The 12,984-nt window shown below is 44.5% G+C and overlaps 1 protein-coding gene across 3 annotated transcripts in view; it reads right to left on the reverse strand.

Moving 5' to 3' along the window:
- The window catches only part of SMAD7 (SMAD family member 7), a 41,796-nt gene extending 33,868 nt beyond the window's left edge, over positions 1 to 7,928 (reverse strand). Inside the window, exons 1-3 of one of the 3 annotated variants that reach the window (XM_007055157.4) lie at positions 6,809 to 7,928; positions 5,744 to 6,340; positions 4,268 to 4,321 (exon numbers count right to left, since the gene is read on the reverse strand). In XM_007055157.4, the coding sequence (XP_007055219.1) occupies positions 4,268 to 4,321; positions 5,744 to 6,242 (553 nt within the window). In that variant the 5' untranslated portion in view covers positions 6,243 to 6,340; positions 6,809 to 7,928. The remainder of the gene's footprint in view (positions 1 to 4,267; positions 4,322 to 5,743; positions 6,341 to 6,808) is intronic. The other 2 variants (XM_027817554.3, XM_043547068.1) reach the window with 2 other exon arrangements.
- Between the last annotated feature and the right edge of the window lie 5,056 nt (positions 7,929 to 12,984).

A 12,984-nucleotide genomic window follows, 5' to 3' on the forward strand; every position in this document is an offset into this window, starting at 1 on the left:
GAACCCCTTCACCCCAGATTTCTTTGTAAAGTAAGCTGTTTCCAAAGGACATGAAATCACGTTCTTCACATCAACAGGGTAATGACTAGGGGCCTGGCCCTGAGACGTGCGCAGTGTCTCCTGCTACACCTTCAATTCCCATTAAAATCAACAACATTTGAAAACCACGAGCAATCCACAGGCCTTATGCTTAGCCTGAGTCGTTTTTTGCACCCTAATACGCAGGTGACAGACACAGGAGAGATCCTAACTCTCCCCTGCAAACAGAAGTCAGTGGTCGACCATCCCATCTAGTGCCCACACAATATATATAGTCTCTCATGCGTGTGTGTGTGATGTGTAGAGTTTGAGACAGAGCTAAGTTACCCCGGAATTCGGTCATGCTCACACCCTAGGGGAAGTGGGGGGAAAGCACCTCATATTACACTTGGGAGACCTCTGTGACTGCCTCCAGAGGGAACATGTCCAGCCAGCCTCAGCCAGTAAAGACAGGTCAGCCTGATAAATAGCCTTTGTGGGGGTGAGAAGGAATTAAGAGAAAAGGGATAGGATCTTTAATACACACTGTTAAATCGCGGGCCCAGACACCTTCACAAACTTAAACACCAGAACTAGTATAAATTAGCTGTGAGACAGGAGAGCATTCTGAGTAGTGTCATGCACGCAAGGCCACCAATATCCCTCTGGCACGGGAAATCCTTTCCTCCAGCACAGGTGGTAGCTTTTGGAAATGAGTCATGGTTACCCAGCTCATGGATGCAAACCATGGACATGTGTTTCACTCTGCTGAAGCTCATCAGCATGGAACAGCAACGGGGTTTTTTTAGATAAACAGTATGTCGGCCTCTCTACTTTAGAGTTCATTGTACTGAACCCCCATCACATTGCCTCTAAAATTCCACACATCTGACCAGTCAAGGACATCTCCGACAACCTCCCATCCCCAGTGAGCCTTTTCATTTGGGGTCCAAATCTGCAGTCCTAACATGGATAACACTACCACTGAAGCTAATGGGAAAGAATGAAGGACTGCAGATTCAGGCTCTTAATAAGGACAATACAGTTCACTGTACTGTCTAAGAGAACTAGTGAAAATCATTTAAGTCACAGCAAATTTGCACGACATTTAGGGCACTGGAGTCATGCCTCTTGGAGTCTGTTCCCAGATTTGTTAGAGACTTGCTGTGTGGCCTTGGCCAAGTCACCTAACGTTCCTGGCTCTTAGCTGACCCATCTGTACAGTTCCTGTATTAATATGTAGCTAACTTACAGGGGGGCTAGGAGGCTTCATTCATGTTTATAAAAGCTTTGATACTTGTGTGAGTGGTGCTAGGTAAAGACCTGATCCTGAAAGCCCTCCTCATGCATTAGTCCCCCTCACTTGCGTTGGAGTTGTGTACTACCACACTTCATACCAATGTGAGATGTCCAGGTTACAGTTACGTACACTTCTCCTTAGCAGTATCTGCAGATAGTTCTTCTAGACTGTCAAGGTGTAAATGGGAAGATCTTTGCTAACTGTTTTAACTGTGCTAGTAAAATGGCTTCGCCATGCCTGGACAGTCTACCACATTCTCTTCCTATTTTCCCAAAGTTGGAACACTGGTGAATAATGAGGACAGGACTGCTCCTTGCTTAAAATGGTTCAGATTTGAACACCTGTCCATTGTAAGCTAATATTCCTCTTTCTCACTTAACCAACCTAAGGCAAATAATATTCGACACAATGCTTAGAAATGTAGGAATGTGGGACACCTAGGATCCCAGCACGGTTCTGTCTGCCACAGGAGATAGCAATGATACACAGACATTAAGTTCTCGATCTCATTCTGTCCACAACCGCTTTGATGAAAGAGGAAGCAAAAGAAAAAAAAAAGAAGCCAGCAGTTGTAACAACCACCTGCAATGACAGACTTATAGACTTCTGTTTGTCTCTGTCATTGTTCCATGTATTACATTATTCAGCGTTCAACTGCCAAACGGATTTTTTTTTTAAATTAAACTTTTTGGTGAGTAACCAGTTGTTTTTGAGTTTCCGATTGGCAGCATTAATCACTTCCTATTGGCTAATCCGAAGAACTTTTCCTTTCGAAATGGCACATTCATGTTCTGCGGCTTTTCTGTTTACACACATTTTGTTACCTTATGTCAACACTTGCTAATGAATAAATATATCACTCCACTAACTGAAAATGAGGTCCTGGCGAAGGTAGATTGGATGTTTAAACCCTGCTAATAGATTTATCCTAACATCTTTCCAGGAAACTGAAGGCAATCATTAACACTTCTTTCCTATAGCTTTATGTTGGCTGCTATCCTCCTGAACACTTTACAAATTAGTTTATGCCCTATGCAAAAAGTCATTATTGGGGGAAATTACATATGCAAATCTAAGCAGGTGAAGTTTCTATGGGACCATTCTGTTATCCATTCGAGAATTTGTCTAAATTATAACTCTCTTTCTCTAATAACAAAATTCTTTACTACTCAGTGGACTCTTTGCCTGTGTAAAGAAACAATCCTTGAAAATCAAAGCAACTACTAAACGTAAAAAGAAAAGGAGGACTTGTGGCACCTTAGAGACTAACACATTTATTTGAGCATAAGCTTCCGTGAGCTGTAGCTCACGAAAGCTTATGCACAAATAAATGTGTTAGTCTCTAAGGTGCCACAAGTCCTCCTTTTCTTTTTGCGGATACAGACTAACACGGCTGCTACTCTGAAACCTACTAAATGTAAGTAGCACTTGTAAGGGATGTAGGATATAATCACACTGATATATCCTCATTAATTAGTGAGCATTTGTCCAGTGTTCTTTAATGCTCAGGCAAAATATTATATGCTTTGTGACCCATTCATTTATTAAGCAGCTGTGCCTGTTTCCACATGGCATAGAGAAAACTCCTTATGTTAATCAGAGTTTACAGTGGAGAAAATGAACCTAGTTAAAAGGGTCCAGTACTGAAGGCACAAAGTACTTTCCTATGAGGTGCTACGCACCTTAACTTCAATGGGAGTTGACATCACAAGAGACACTAAACATCTGGATAGGGCCCTAGGCCCATTTCCCAGTTTTCTGAAATATCCTCATAACTTGCAACCCCCACCACTTTTTTTTTAAAGAGCATTTACTGAAAGACACTTTACAATGAAAAGAGAAACCTATCAGGCACGGGCCTCGGGGTTTTAACAGTTTTTGAACTCCGGAAACTAGCCAACTCCAACAAACTGAATAGCAGTAATTTTAGAAAATCAGCTATTTTAGAAAAACAGCCCTGAAATTGGAACAAAAACAGGAACAAAGCTATTTTAGTACTTTACTTTTAAAAAGGGAGTTTAAGTTTACATATGTGTACTGCATGACTTTAGGACACAACCAGAAAGATAACTGTGCTATAATCAATACTTAGATCCATTCATCTTCAGAGAGATATGAAGGGGCTTGGTGGAGCTCTGCACCTCCCTGATTTCATCCCCACTTCCGGATTTTCACTAAACCTGTCTCCTTCCACAGTGCCAGTCCTATTTATCTAACACAGGGCGAGCTTGCTGCCAACCAGAAGTTTATGCAGACAACCGCAACAGAGCTTGGTGCCAGCCTCAAATGGGCTTCTGCCCTGGCCCGGTGCCATTCAATTACAAGCAACAGGCATGAAGAGCTGTGTTAGAAACTTTTAGCTCCCCTCCATATTTTTTTAATTTGGTAATGCTTAATTACAGATGATTTTTTTTTAAACAGAAGATTTGTACAACCACATTTGCCAACACTTATTTGTATCAACAAAAAATAATGTTCCTAGAATCCTCTGCTGTACCTTGTACCAATCTAAGTTCATTAGAATTCAAATACAGTGAGTTGACAAGTCATGAATTTCCATTTACTACTTAGAATTGTAAACTATATTAGGAAGACTTCATACTTCTTGCAGATGTTCATTAAGCAAAGTTGGCAAAACCTACTGACTCACACTATTTTATGTGCATACCCATTCTGAGTTTTCAAGTTACTTGGTACAAGTACATCTAGAAAAGGCAACAATGTAAATGGACTACCTACGATAGTTTCTGGGTTTTAAAACTAGAGGTTTTCTTAGCCAAATCATATACTAAATCATTGGGGTGGCAAAGGGGCAAAAATCCCACAGAAACAGCCAAAAAGTGAAATGCATAAGAAATATAACAAAGGAAGGAGACATTCCCCCCTGAGAAAGGCATGTTTTCCCTTTTTATCTGAAGACGGTAGCCTACTTTTAAAAGGTCTACTTACCAGTTGGTTTGAGAAAATCCATTGGATATCTGGAGTAGGGTGGAGGGGGAGACTCTGGAATTAGAAAAGCACAGAGAAAATAAAGGCAGAGCCATGAGAAAAAAAGATAGGAACTTATGATAACAGTGGCATTCTTTTAGCAAAACTGTTTGTCTTAGCTCTGGGGGTTGGAGGCAGGGCAGCTAGGCGGTGATTGCCTTGATATTTAGCTGTCAGATAAACAAAAGGGGCCGCCTGGCGCCAGTCTCCCTGCTATCTGCTACTCTGGCTGTCTGATCAGGGCCTCCTTGGCTCGGCTAAAACACTCCAGCACTGGAAATCACCAACTGATCCAGACTGCCAGATAATCCTTGCTAGCTGCACACACATTTAACATTTCACAGAAAAGGGAAAAAAGAAATGGCAAGACGAAAAAAAAAAGTCAAGTGCTGACGTTTACCTCTCTCTCTCTCCCCCCCTCCCACAACTCTACCCACTACTCAGAACTGGATCATTTCCATTCTACACCAACTAAGCAAAGTTTACAAGTAATTGCAATGTTTAAACACGGGCAGGGGGTGGAATGCAAGTCAGGGATCGCTCCTTTAGGCCATCGCGTAGGTAACATGGGAGTTAAACGTGCCAAAAAAAAAACAAAAACAAATCCAACCAAACCCATTGCCATCAACAAAAGAAAATGGCATTTGAAAACTTTCCGTCTTTTTCTTTTTTTGCCACTAGCGGATCAAACGCTGTGAAACTTTTCTGAGTCTTATTTGGAAAGCGAAGTCTGCTGACTGCGGGAGAGGGAAGCATGCTTGCATCGGACAAACTGGAACCCATAAATTATGCGTTCTCTTGTTAAGGGGTGGTGGAGGATTTGTGAACCACCAACTTGCAATGTTGGGTTGCTTTGTAAATCCCAGGCTGGCTGGGAATGCTGTTAAACATCAGATCAAGGGATTCACTTTCTAAAGCAAAGCAGTCTCGATTACGACTGTTCACTGGGACCTCTCTGCAAAACATCAGCCCTACATAAGGCAAAATTATCTTCTGAAGATCATTTGAAGGGTTCCAGGCACCTACACGTTTCCCTTTTTGTACACAGCCTTCTCCACAAATACAGTAGTGAACCACATCCTTGTTTTACTGCTGGTATGAATTCACACCCGGCGTTGACCGAAAGAAAACCCGCCGTGCAAGAAGAGCATTGCAAGGAAAGAGAGGCAGGCAAAAAACTGCAACCCTCACTCGGACAACACTTCCATAGGATTAAAGTACGTGGGAATGTTGCCGGAGTCAAACTGGAAGCCTCGACCATTGTATGTGTCACAAACACGGGCAATACAGTTGCATCCTAAGAACCAATTTTGTGCTACCCCTCCCCGGCTTTCTGTCCATACAACCGCCTCCCCCCCGCTCGCCACCCTTACCACCCACACCAGCTCAGGAGCGTCCCACCGGGGCACATGCCTGCCCGTGCGCCTTCAGCCATACCTAGCTCACAGAGCCTGCTGAGGTGGTGGGGATTGCAGCAGACCAGCTCCGGGTGAGTTTTTCCATAAGATTCACAGCAACATAATCTCTTCACTTCCGAGCAATGCCTGAGATCCGGCCACCGGAATACTTTACACAGCAGCAAAGGGAGAGAGTACCAATGCTGACCCAGTCTGGAGTCCACCTTGCCCGGCAGGAGGAGGCAGGAGGTCCGCGCGCCCCCTTTGGACTCCACCGCTTGCAAGAGCACCTCCAGCTGCTTCTCCTTCAGCCTCTTCAGGACCGCGTGGGTCAGCGCTTTCAATTCCGCCTCCGAGCCGAGGTGAGCCTTGGCGATCTTCCCCGACTTGCCCATGCAGCAGCCCCGGCCGCCTCCAGCCCCATGCGCCCGGCTGTCCGCGGCTGTTTCACCGGGCTCACCTTCCTCCTCCTCCCCGCCGCCGGGCGCACGGCTCCGCCAGAGTCGCCGGACGAGCACCGATCGTTTGGTCCTGAACATGCGGGACGAGAAGAAGGTTCCGCGGCTAAAAAACGAGCATGTCGTCCGCAAATCATGAAGAATCCGGGATCCGAGTCCAGGCAGCAAACACAAGCAGCCTGAAATGATAGGGATACAGTGGGGAGGAGGGCTGGTGGTTGTGGCAGAGCCAAAGCAATCTGTAACATATGCCAGTCTCTTAAAGGGTTGGGGGGTTTCCTCTGTCTCTCTTAAATCCTTCAAAAATCCACTGAAAATCCTACAAGTTATAGATTTATATTTAGAATTTTCCACCTCTATATAAGAAATGGGAAAAATATAAACTAAAAGAGATGGGGGGGGGATCAATGTTCAGTGTAAGAGAAGAATTGCAGAAAACATGCCCCCCCCCAAACAGACGAGGGAATAACAGATCTTCTCCCGTCGCCGGTCTGTCAAAGCGATTGCAAAACCTTTAGATCACATTTGGTTTCAGACGAGGGTGGCTGTTTTAAATAAAAAAGAAAAAGAAATAATAAAGGTCTTCCCCACCCCTCCCAAAAAAATGTGTGGCAAAACCAAGGCACAAAGATTTTAAAAAAACCAACCTCTATTTCCTTAGTAATAACATATCCACAGATTCCATCAAAAAAGGAGGGTTGGGGGGGGGGGGGGTTTGGGAAAAAAGGAATTTCTATAACATAGGGTGGATGGATTCTTTTCAAAAAGAGCCAAAATAACGTCGCATTTTAGAAAAAAAAAAACCTAAAATTTGGACGTTTGAATGAATAATCAAAATGTTTTAAAAAATAAAAATGCATCCAAGCGTGTTACATCCTTAAAAAAAAAAAAAGCCCAACTCGTCCATATGCTTTTTTTTTTCTTTCTTCTTATCGAAAGAGTTTAATCCACACACAAAAAAATCCTCGACGCGGCTGCTCACCCAGATCTGTGTATTTTTAAAAAGTGGGGAGCCTGTGTCCTTCCTCCCGAAAGGCTTGATCCGCTCCCTCTCTGTGTGCCTGTCTTTCAGAAAGACCAGGAGGCAGGGACAGTTTAAAAAATAAAAAATAAAAAAAACCACAGTTGCCCCCAGCTCTCCTCCCACCCAGCCCTGACAAAATACAAGCGACGGATGGGTGAGAAGTGACAGGGGATGATCCTATAATGACAGGAGCTGAAATGATCACCAGCCCCCCCCCCCCCCCCTCCCCAGTCTCTCTTCTGTCTCGCGCTCTCTCTCTAGTAAATGCTAATGCAGCCTTTAGCTCCTCTTCCTTCTCTTCTGGCTGCAGCTCCCCTCCTCCGAGGCAGCCTTTCCAGTCCTTGCATCGGCTACCAGCACACGCACCAAACGCAGCTCCTTTCGCTTGGCTCGCCTGGTTTGCTTCGCTTTTTTTTTTTTTTTTTTACCCCCCCTCTCCTCCTTCCCCTCCTTTTTTCCACTCCCTTCTTCCTTCACAGGGATCTCAGTGCAGGAGAGCCTGTCTCCCCCACGCACACCTTCTTGTTCTTCTTTCTTCCCTGCGGCGAGAGAGGGGGAGTTGCTTGTGCTTTGGAGGGGGTGGCCTGCGAAGAGGAGGGGGGGGGGGTTCCCAGTTGAGGTGGCTATTACCTAGCAGCGCCCATGGTCTCTCTGCCTCTGGGCTGCTGCCGTCCGCCAGCTCCCCGCTCCAGCCAGCCAGCAGCCTCCTCCTCCTCCTCCCTGCTTTGCCTCGGTGACTCGCAGTGCGCAGTATCGCTGCCCAGCCCCGGCCCCCAATCACGTGGGCGTCTAGACACCCAGTCGCTTTAAAAAAAAAAAAAAAAAAAGTGATTGTGTTGCGCAAACAACAGCTCGGGTTTCTAAAAGCTTCTTTCTTTCTTTCTTTTTTTTTTAATTTCTGAAGTCTGGAGAGAGAGGAGGCGAGCGGGCCGGGGCAGGGCAGCGAATGCACCTCCCATTCAACCAAGACATCAGTGATCTTTACAAAAAAAACCCCACGATCAAGATACAGTGCCCCAAGGAAGTCATTGCTCCTGCAGGTTAACTCGGGAGGATATTTATCAGTGAGATGCTGCTGTTAGGGGTAGCGCCATAGAATTTTTTTTTTTTGGGGGGGGGGGGTGTTGACATGGTTGGCATTCACATTCAAAAAGAGTTTGCCGTCTCATTCTTGACATTTGTTGTTTTTCTGAATGCTAGATTATTCCTGTTATTTGTGGCTCCTTTTTGCATTGAAGTGAGTGGCAGATTTGTTTTGAGTAGGGTACAGGTGGAGCAGGGAGTTGGGCCCTTCATAAAGAAAATGCACCATGAATACAAGAGGTTCTTGCATAAAAGATGCGTTTCAGTTGGGTAATAAATGAGGGTTTGGAAAAATACCCAGAAAAGGTCAGACCTAAATCCTGGAATCAGATTGTTCAGTGTCGATCCTTGTGACTGTCCAGAGGCCCCGTATCTGACTGCAGGATGGAGGCCTAAGACCATGGTTGTGTAAAATAAAGAACTAAATTGCAAATATTAAAAAAAAAAAAAAATCTATGAACGAAACCAACAGTTAAAGTTAATTTGTATAGCCAAAGACATTATGTACAATGTAATAAAAACACTTGGCACTTGCATAGCACTTGTCATCAGAGGCCAATGGTGGGTAAGTGTTATTACCCCTTTCTTAAAGGGGAGGAAAATCAGACACAGATATTAATAAAATATCATAACAACACTTTGCATTTTTAGTGCCATGCTTCAAAGGACCTTACATTTGTACTAAATTAAGCCTTTGAGCACCCCTGTGAAGTCAGTATTATTATGAAACACTGGAATGCGTTACCTAGGGAGGTGGTGGAATCTCCTTCCTTAGATATTTTTAAGGTCAGGCTTGACAAAGCCCTGACTGGGATAATTTAGTTGGGGATTGGACCTGCTCTGAGCAGGAGGTTGGACTAGATGACCTCCTGAGGTCCCTTCCAACCCTGATATTTTATGATTCTATGCCAGTTTTGCAGAGGGGTAAAATGAGATACAGTAGTTAAGTGACTTGTATGTGTATGTGCTATGCTTTAATCCTGAGAACCACAATCCTGCACATACGGATACAGGTAAGTAGTCCTTTGGATTTAATGGGATTATTCATATGCATAAGTGTTGTCCGAGTCCAGACCAAGACCAACAAGTTGGTTGCTTAAGGTCATACAGTAAGTCAGTTACAGAGTTGGAAATAGAACCAAGTTTTCAAAATCACATGCTCGAAACATTAGCTGCTATAAACAAACTTAATTCCAAAGTAATTGCAGTGAAATAAACAAGAGAAAACCCATAAAACACAGACAGCCCAAGAGTTATTATTCTAAAAAGTCCTAGAATGTACATACTGTAGATGCACTGAATTCCTGGAATTGACTTCTCCAGGTGCTTTGGATGCACAAGGAATGCAAGATCAAATGTAGGCCCTATCCTGCAAATACACACGTCAAGACTCAATACTAACTACTCACGTGCATAAAAGTTGTTTGTGTTATTGACAGATCAAGGCCTATGGTAGTTAGAAGCCAGATCTTTAGGGCTGGCTTGCAAAATTTTAGGGAAAACATACCATCCTGGGAATAAAATCTACTCACCTATTCTTTATCCATATGATTGGTGATAATAAAAAGTATTTTATTTGCCCATTTTTTATTTGCTCAGGGTATGTGGGTGAAGAATTTATCAAGGCTGATCTAGGGCTTTATGGGGGAGGTAATGGGAGGCTAGACATCAGAAATTTCACCCGGAGCTCAGACAGACTGTCTTTTTGTTCTGTGTTTCTACAGAGCCCAGCGAGTTCCATGACTAGGGCTCCCAGGTGCTACAGGAATACAAATAAATACATAAATGCGACTACTACTATATTCCAGGTGTAAATGTAAACTTGCTTAACAACTGGGCCACTACACTCTGCAATTTCTGAAAGATGCAGCCCCTTGGGGAGTGCATGTCAGTAATCTAACCTTAAAGTAACAAAGGATTAATGGCCAGGGCAAGGGCGACAACTTTTCAGTTTGCTGATGCTCTAATACAGTGCAATCTTTTTTTTTAATGATCACTTTGGAGACTTGAAAAATTGAAAATAAATTACATTTCTTTCTTTTAATATCTCTTTCACAAGCCTCAGAGGTGACCTTATTTTTTAAGGTCTCCTCTTTTTATTATAGCAATGTATAGAATCTCAAAACCTTTTCACTGTGGTAGAATCGTAGAATCATAGAATATCAGGGTTGGAAGGGACCTCAGGAGGTCATCTAGTCCAACCCCCTGCTCAAAGCAGGACCAATCCCCAACTAAATCATCCTAGCCATGGCTTTGTCAAGCCTGACCTTAAAAATATCTAAGGAAGGAGATTCCACCACCTCCCTAGATAACGCATTCCAGTGCTTCACCACCCTCCTAGTTTTTTTTCCTAATATCCAACCTAAATGTCCCCCACCGCAACTTGAGACCATTACTCCTCGTTCTGTCATCTGCTACCACTGAGAACAGTCTAGATCCATCCTCTTTGGAACCCCCTTTCAGATAGTTGACAGTAGCTATCAAATCCCCCCTCATTCTTCTCTTCCGCAGATTAAACAATCCCAGTTCCCTCAGCCTCTCCTCATAAATCATGTGTTCCAGTCCCCTAATCATTTTTGTTGCCCTCCGCTGGACATTTTCCAATTTGTCCACATCCTTGTTGTAGTGTGGGGCCCAAAACTGGACACAGTACTCCAGATGAGGCCTCACCAATGTCGAATAGAGGGGAACAATCACATCCCTCGATCTGCTGGCAATGCCCCTACTTATACAGCCCAAAATGCCATTGGCCTTCTTGGCAACGACAGCACACTGTTGACTCATATCCAGCTTCTCGTCCACTGTAACCCCTAGGTCCTTTTCTGCAGAACTGCTGCCTAGCCATTCAGTCCCTAATCTGTAGCAGTGCATAGGATTCTTCCGTCCTAAGTGCAGGACTCTGCACTTGTCCTTGTTGAACCTCATCAGATTTCTTTTGGCCCAATCCTCTAATTTGTCTAGGTCCCTCGGTATCCTATCCCTACCCTCCAGCATATCTACCTCTCCTCCCAGCTTAGTGTCATCTGCAAACTTGCTGAGGGTGCAATCCACACCATCCTCCAGATCATTAATGAAGATATTGAACAAAACCGGCCTGAGGACCGATCTTTGGGGCACTCCACTTGATACCGGCTGCCTACTAGATATGGAGTCATTGATCACTACCTATTGAGCCCGACAATCTAGCCAGCTTTCTATCCACCTTATAGTCCATTCATCCAGCCCATACTTCTTTAACTTGCTGGCAAGAATACTGTGGGAGACCATGTCAAAAGCTTTGCTAAAGTCAAGGAACAACACACCCTCATCCACAGAGCCAGTTATCTAGTCATAGAAGGCAATTAGATTAGTCAGGCATGACTTGCCCTTGGTGAATCCATGCTGACTGTTCCTGATTACTTTCCTCTTCTCTAAGTGCTTCAGAATTGATTTCTTGAGGACCAGCTCCATGATTTTTCCAGGGACTGAGGTGAGGCTGAGTGGCCTGTAGTTCCCAGGATCCTCCTTCTTCCCTTTTTTAAAGATGGGCACTACATTAGCCTTTTTCCAGTCGTCCGGGACTTCCTCCAATCGCCATGAGTTTTCAAAGATAATGGCCAATGGCTCTGCAATGACACCCGCCAACTCCTTTAGCACTCTCGGATGCAGCGCATCCGGCCCCATGGACTTGTGCTCGTCCAGCTTTTCTAAATAGTCCCGAACCACTTCTTTCTCAACAGAGGGCTGGTCACCTCCTCCCCATGCTGTGCTATCCAGTGCAGCAGTCTGGGAGCTGACCTTGTTCGTGAAGACAGAGGCAAAAAAAGCATTGAGTACATTAGCTTTTTCCACATCCTCTGTCACTAGGTTGCCTCCGTCATTCAGTAAGGGGCCCACACTTTCCTTGACTTTCTTCTTATTGCTAACAAACCTGAAGAAACCCTTCTTGTTACTCTTAACATCTCTTGCTAGCTGCAACTCCAGGTGTGATTTGGCCTTCCTGATTTCACTCCTGCATGCCCGAGCAGTATTTTTGTACTCTTCCCTGGTCATTTGTCCAATCTTCCACTTCTTGTAAGCTTCTTTTTTGTGTTTAAGATCAGCAAGGATTTCACTGTTAAGCCAAGCTGGTTGCCTGCCATATTTACTATTCTTTCTACACATCAGGATGGTTTGTCCCTGTAACCTCAATAAGGATTCTTTAAAATACAGCCAGCTCTCCTGGACTCCTTTCCCCCTCGTGTTATTCTCCCAGGGGATCCTGCCCATCAGTTCCCTGAGGGAGTCAAAGTCTGCTTTTCTGAAGTCCAGGGTCCATATTCTGCTGCTCTCCTTTCTTCCCTGTGTCAGGATCCTGAACTCAACCATCTCATGGTCACTGCCTCCCAGGTTCCCATCCACTTTTGCTTCCCCTACTAATTCTTCCTGGTTTGTGCGCAGCAGGTCAAGAACAGCTCTGCCCCTAGTTGGTTCCTCCAGCACTTGCACCAGGAAATTGTCCCCTACTTCCAAAAACTTCCTGGATTGTCTGTGCACCACTGTTTTGCTCTCCCAGAAGATATCAGGGTGATTGAAGTCTCCCATGAGAACCAGGGCTTGCGATCTAGTAACTTCCGTGAGTTGCTGGAAGAAAGCCTCGTCTACCTCATCCCCCTGGTCCAGTGGTCTATAGCAGACTCCCACCACGACATCACCCTTGTTGCTCACGCTTCTAAACTTAATCCAGAGACTCTCAGG

The sequence above is a fragment of the Chelonia mydas genome, chromosome 5, assembly GCF_015237465.2.
Source record: "Chelonia mydas isolate rCheMyd1 chromosome 5, rCheMyd1.pri.v2, whole genome shotgun sequence".
Lineage (NCBI taxonomy): Eukaryota > Metazoa > Chordata > Testudines > Cheloniidae > Chelonia > Chelonia mydas.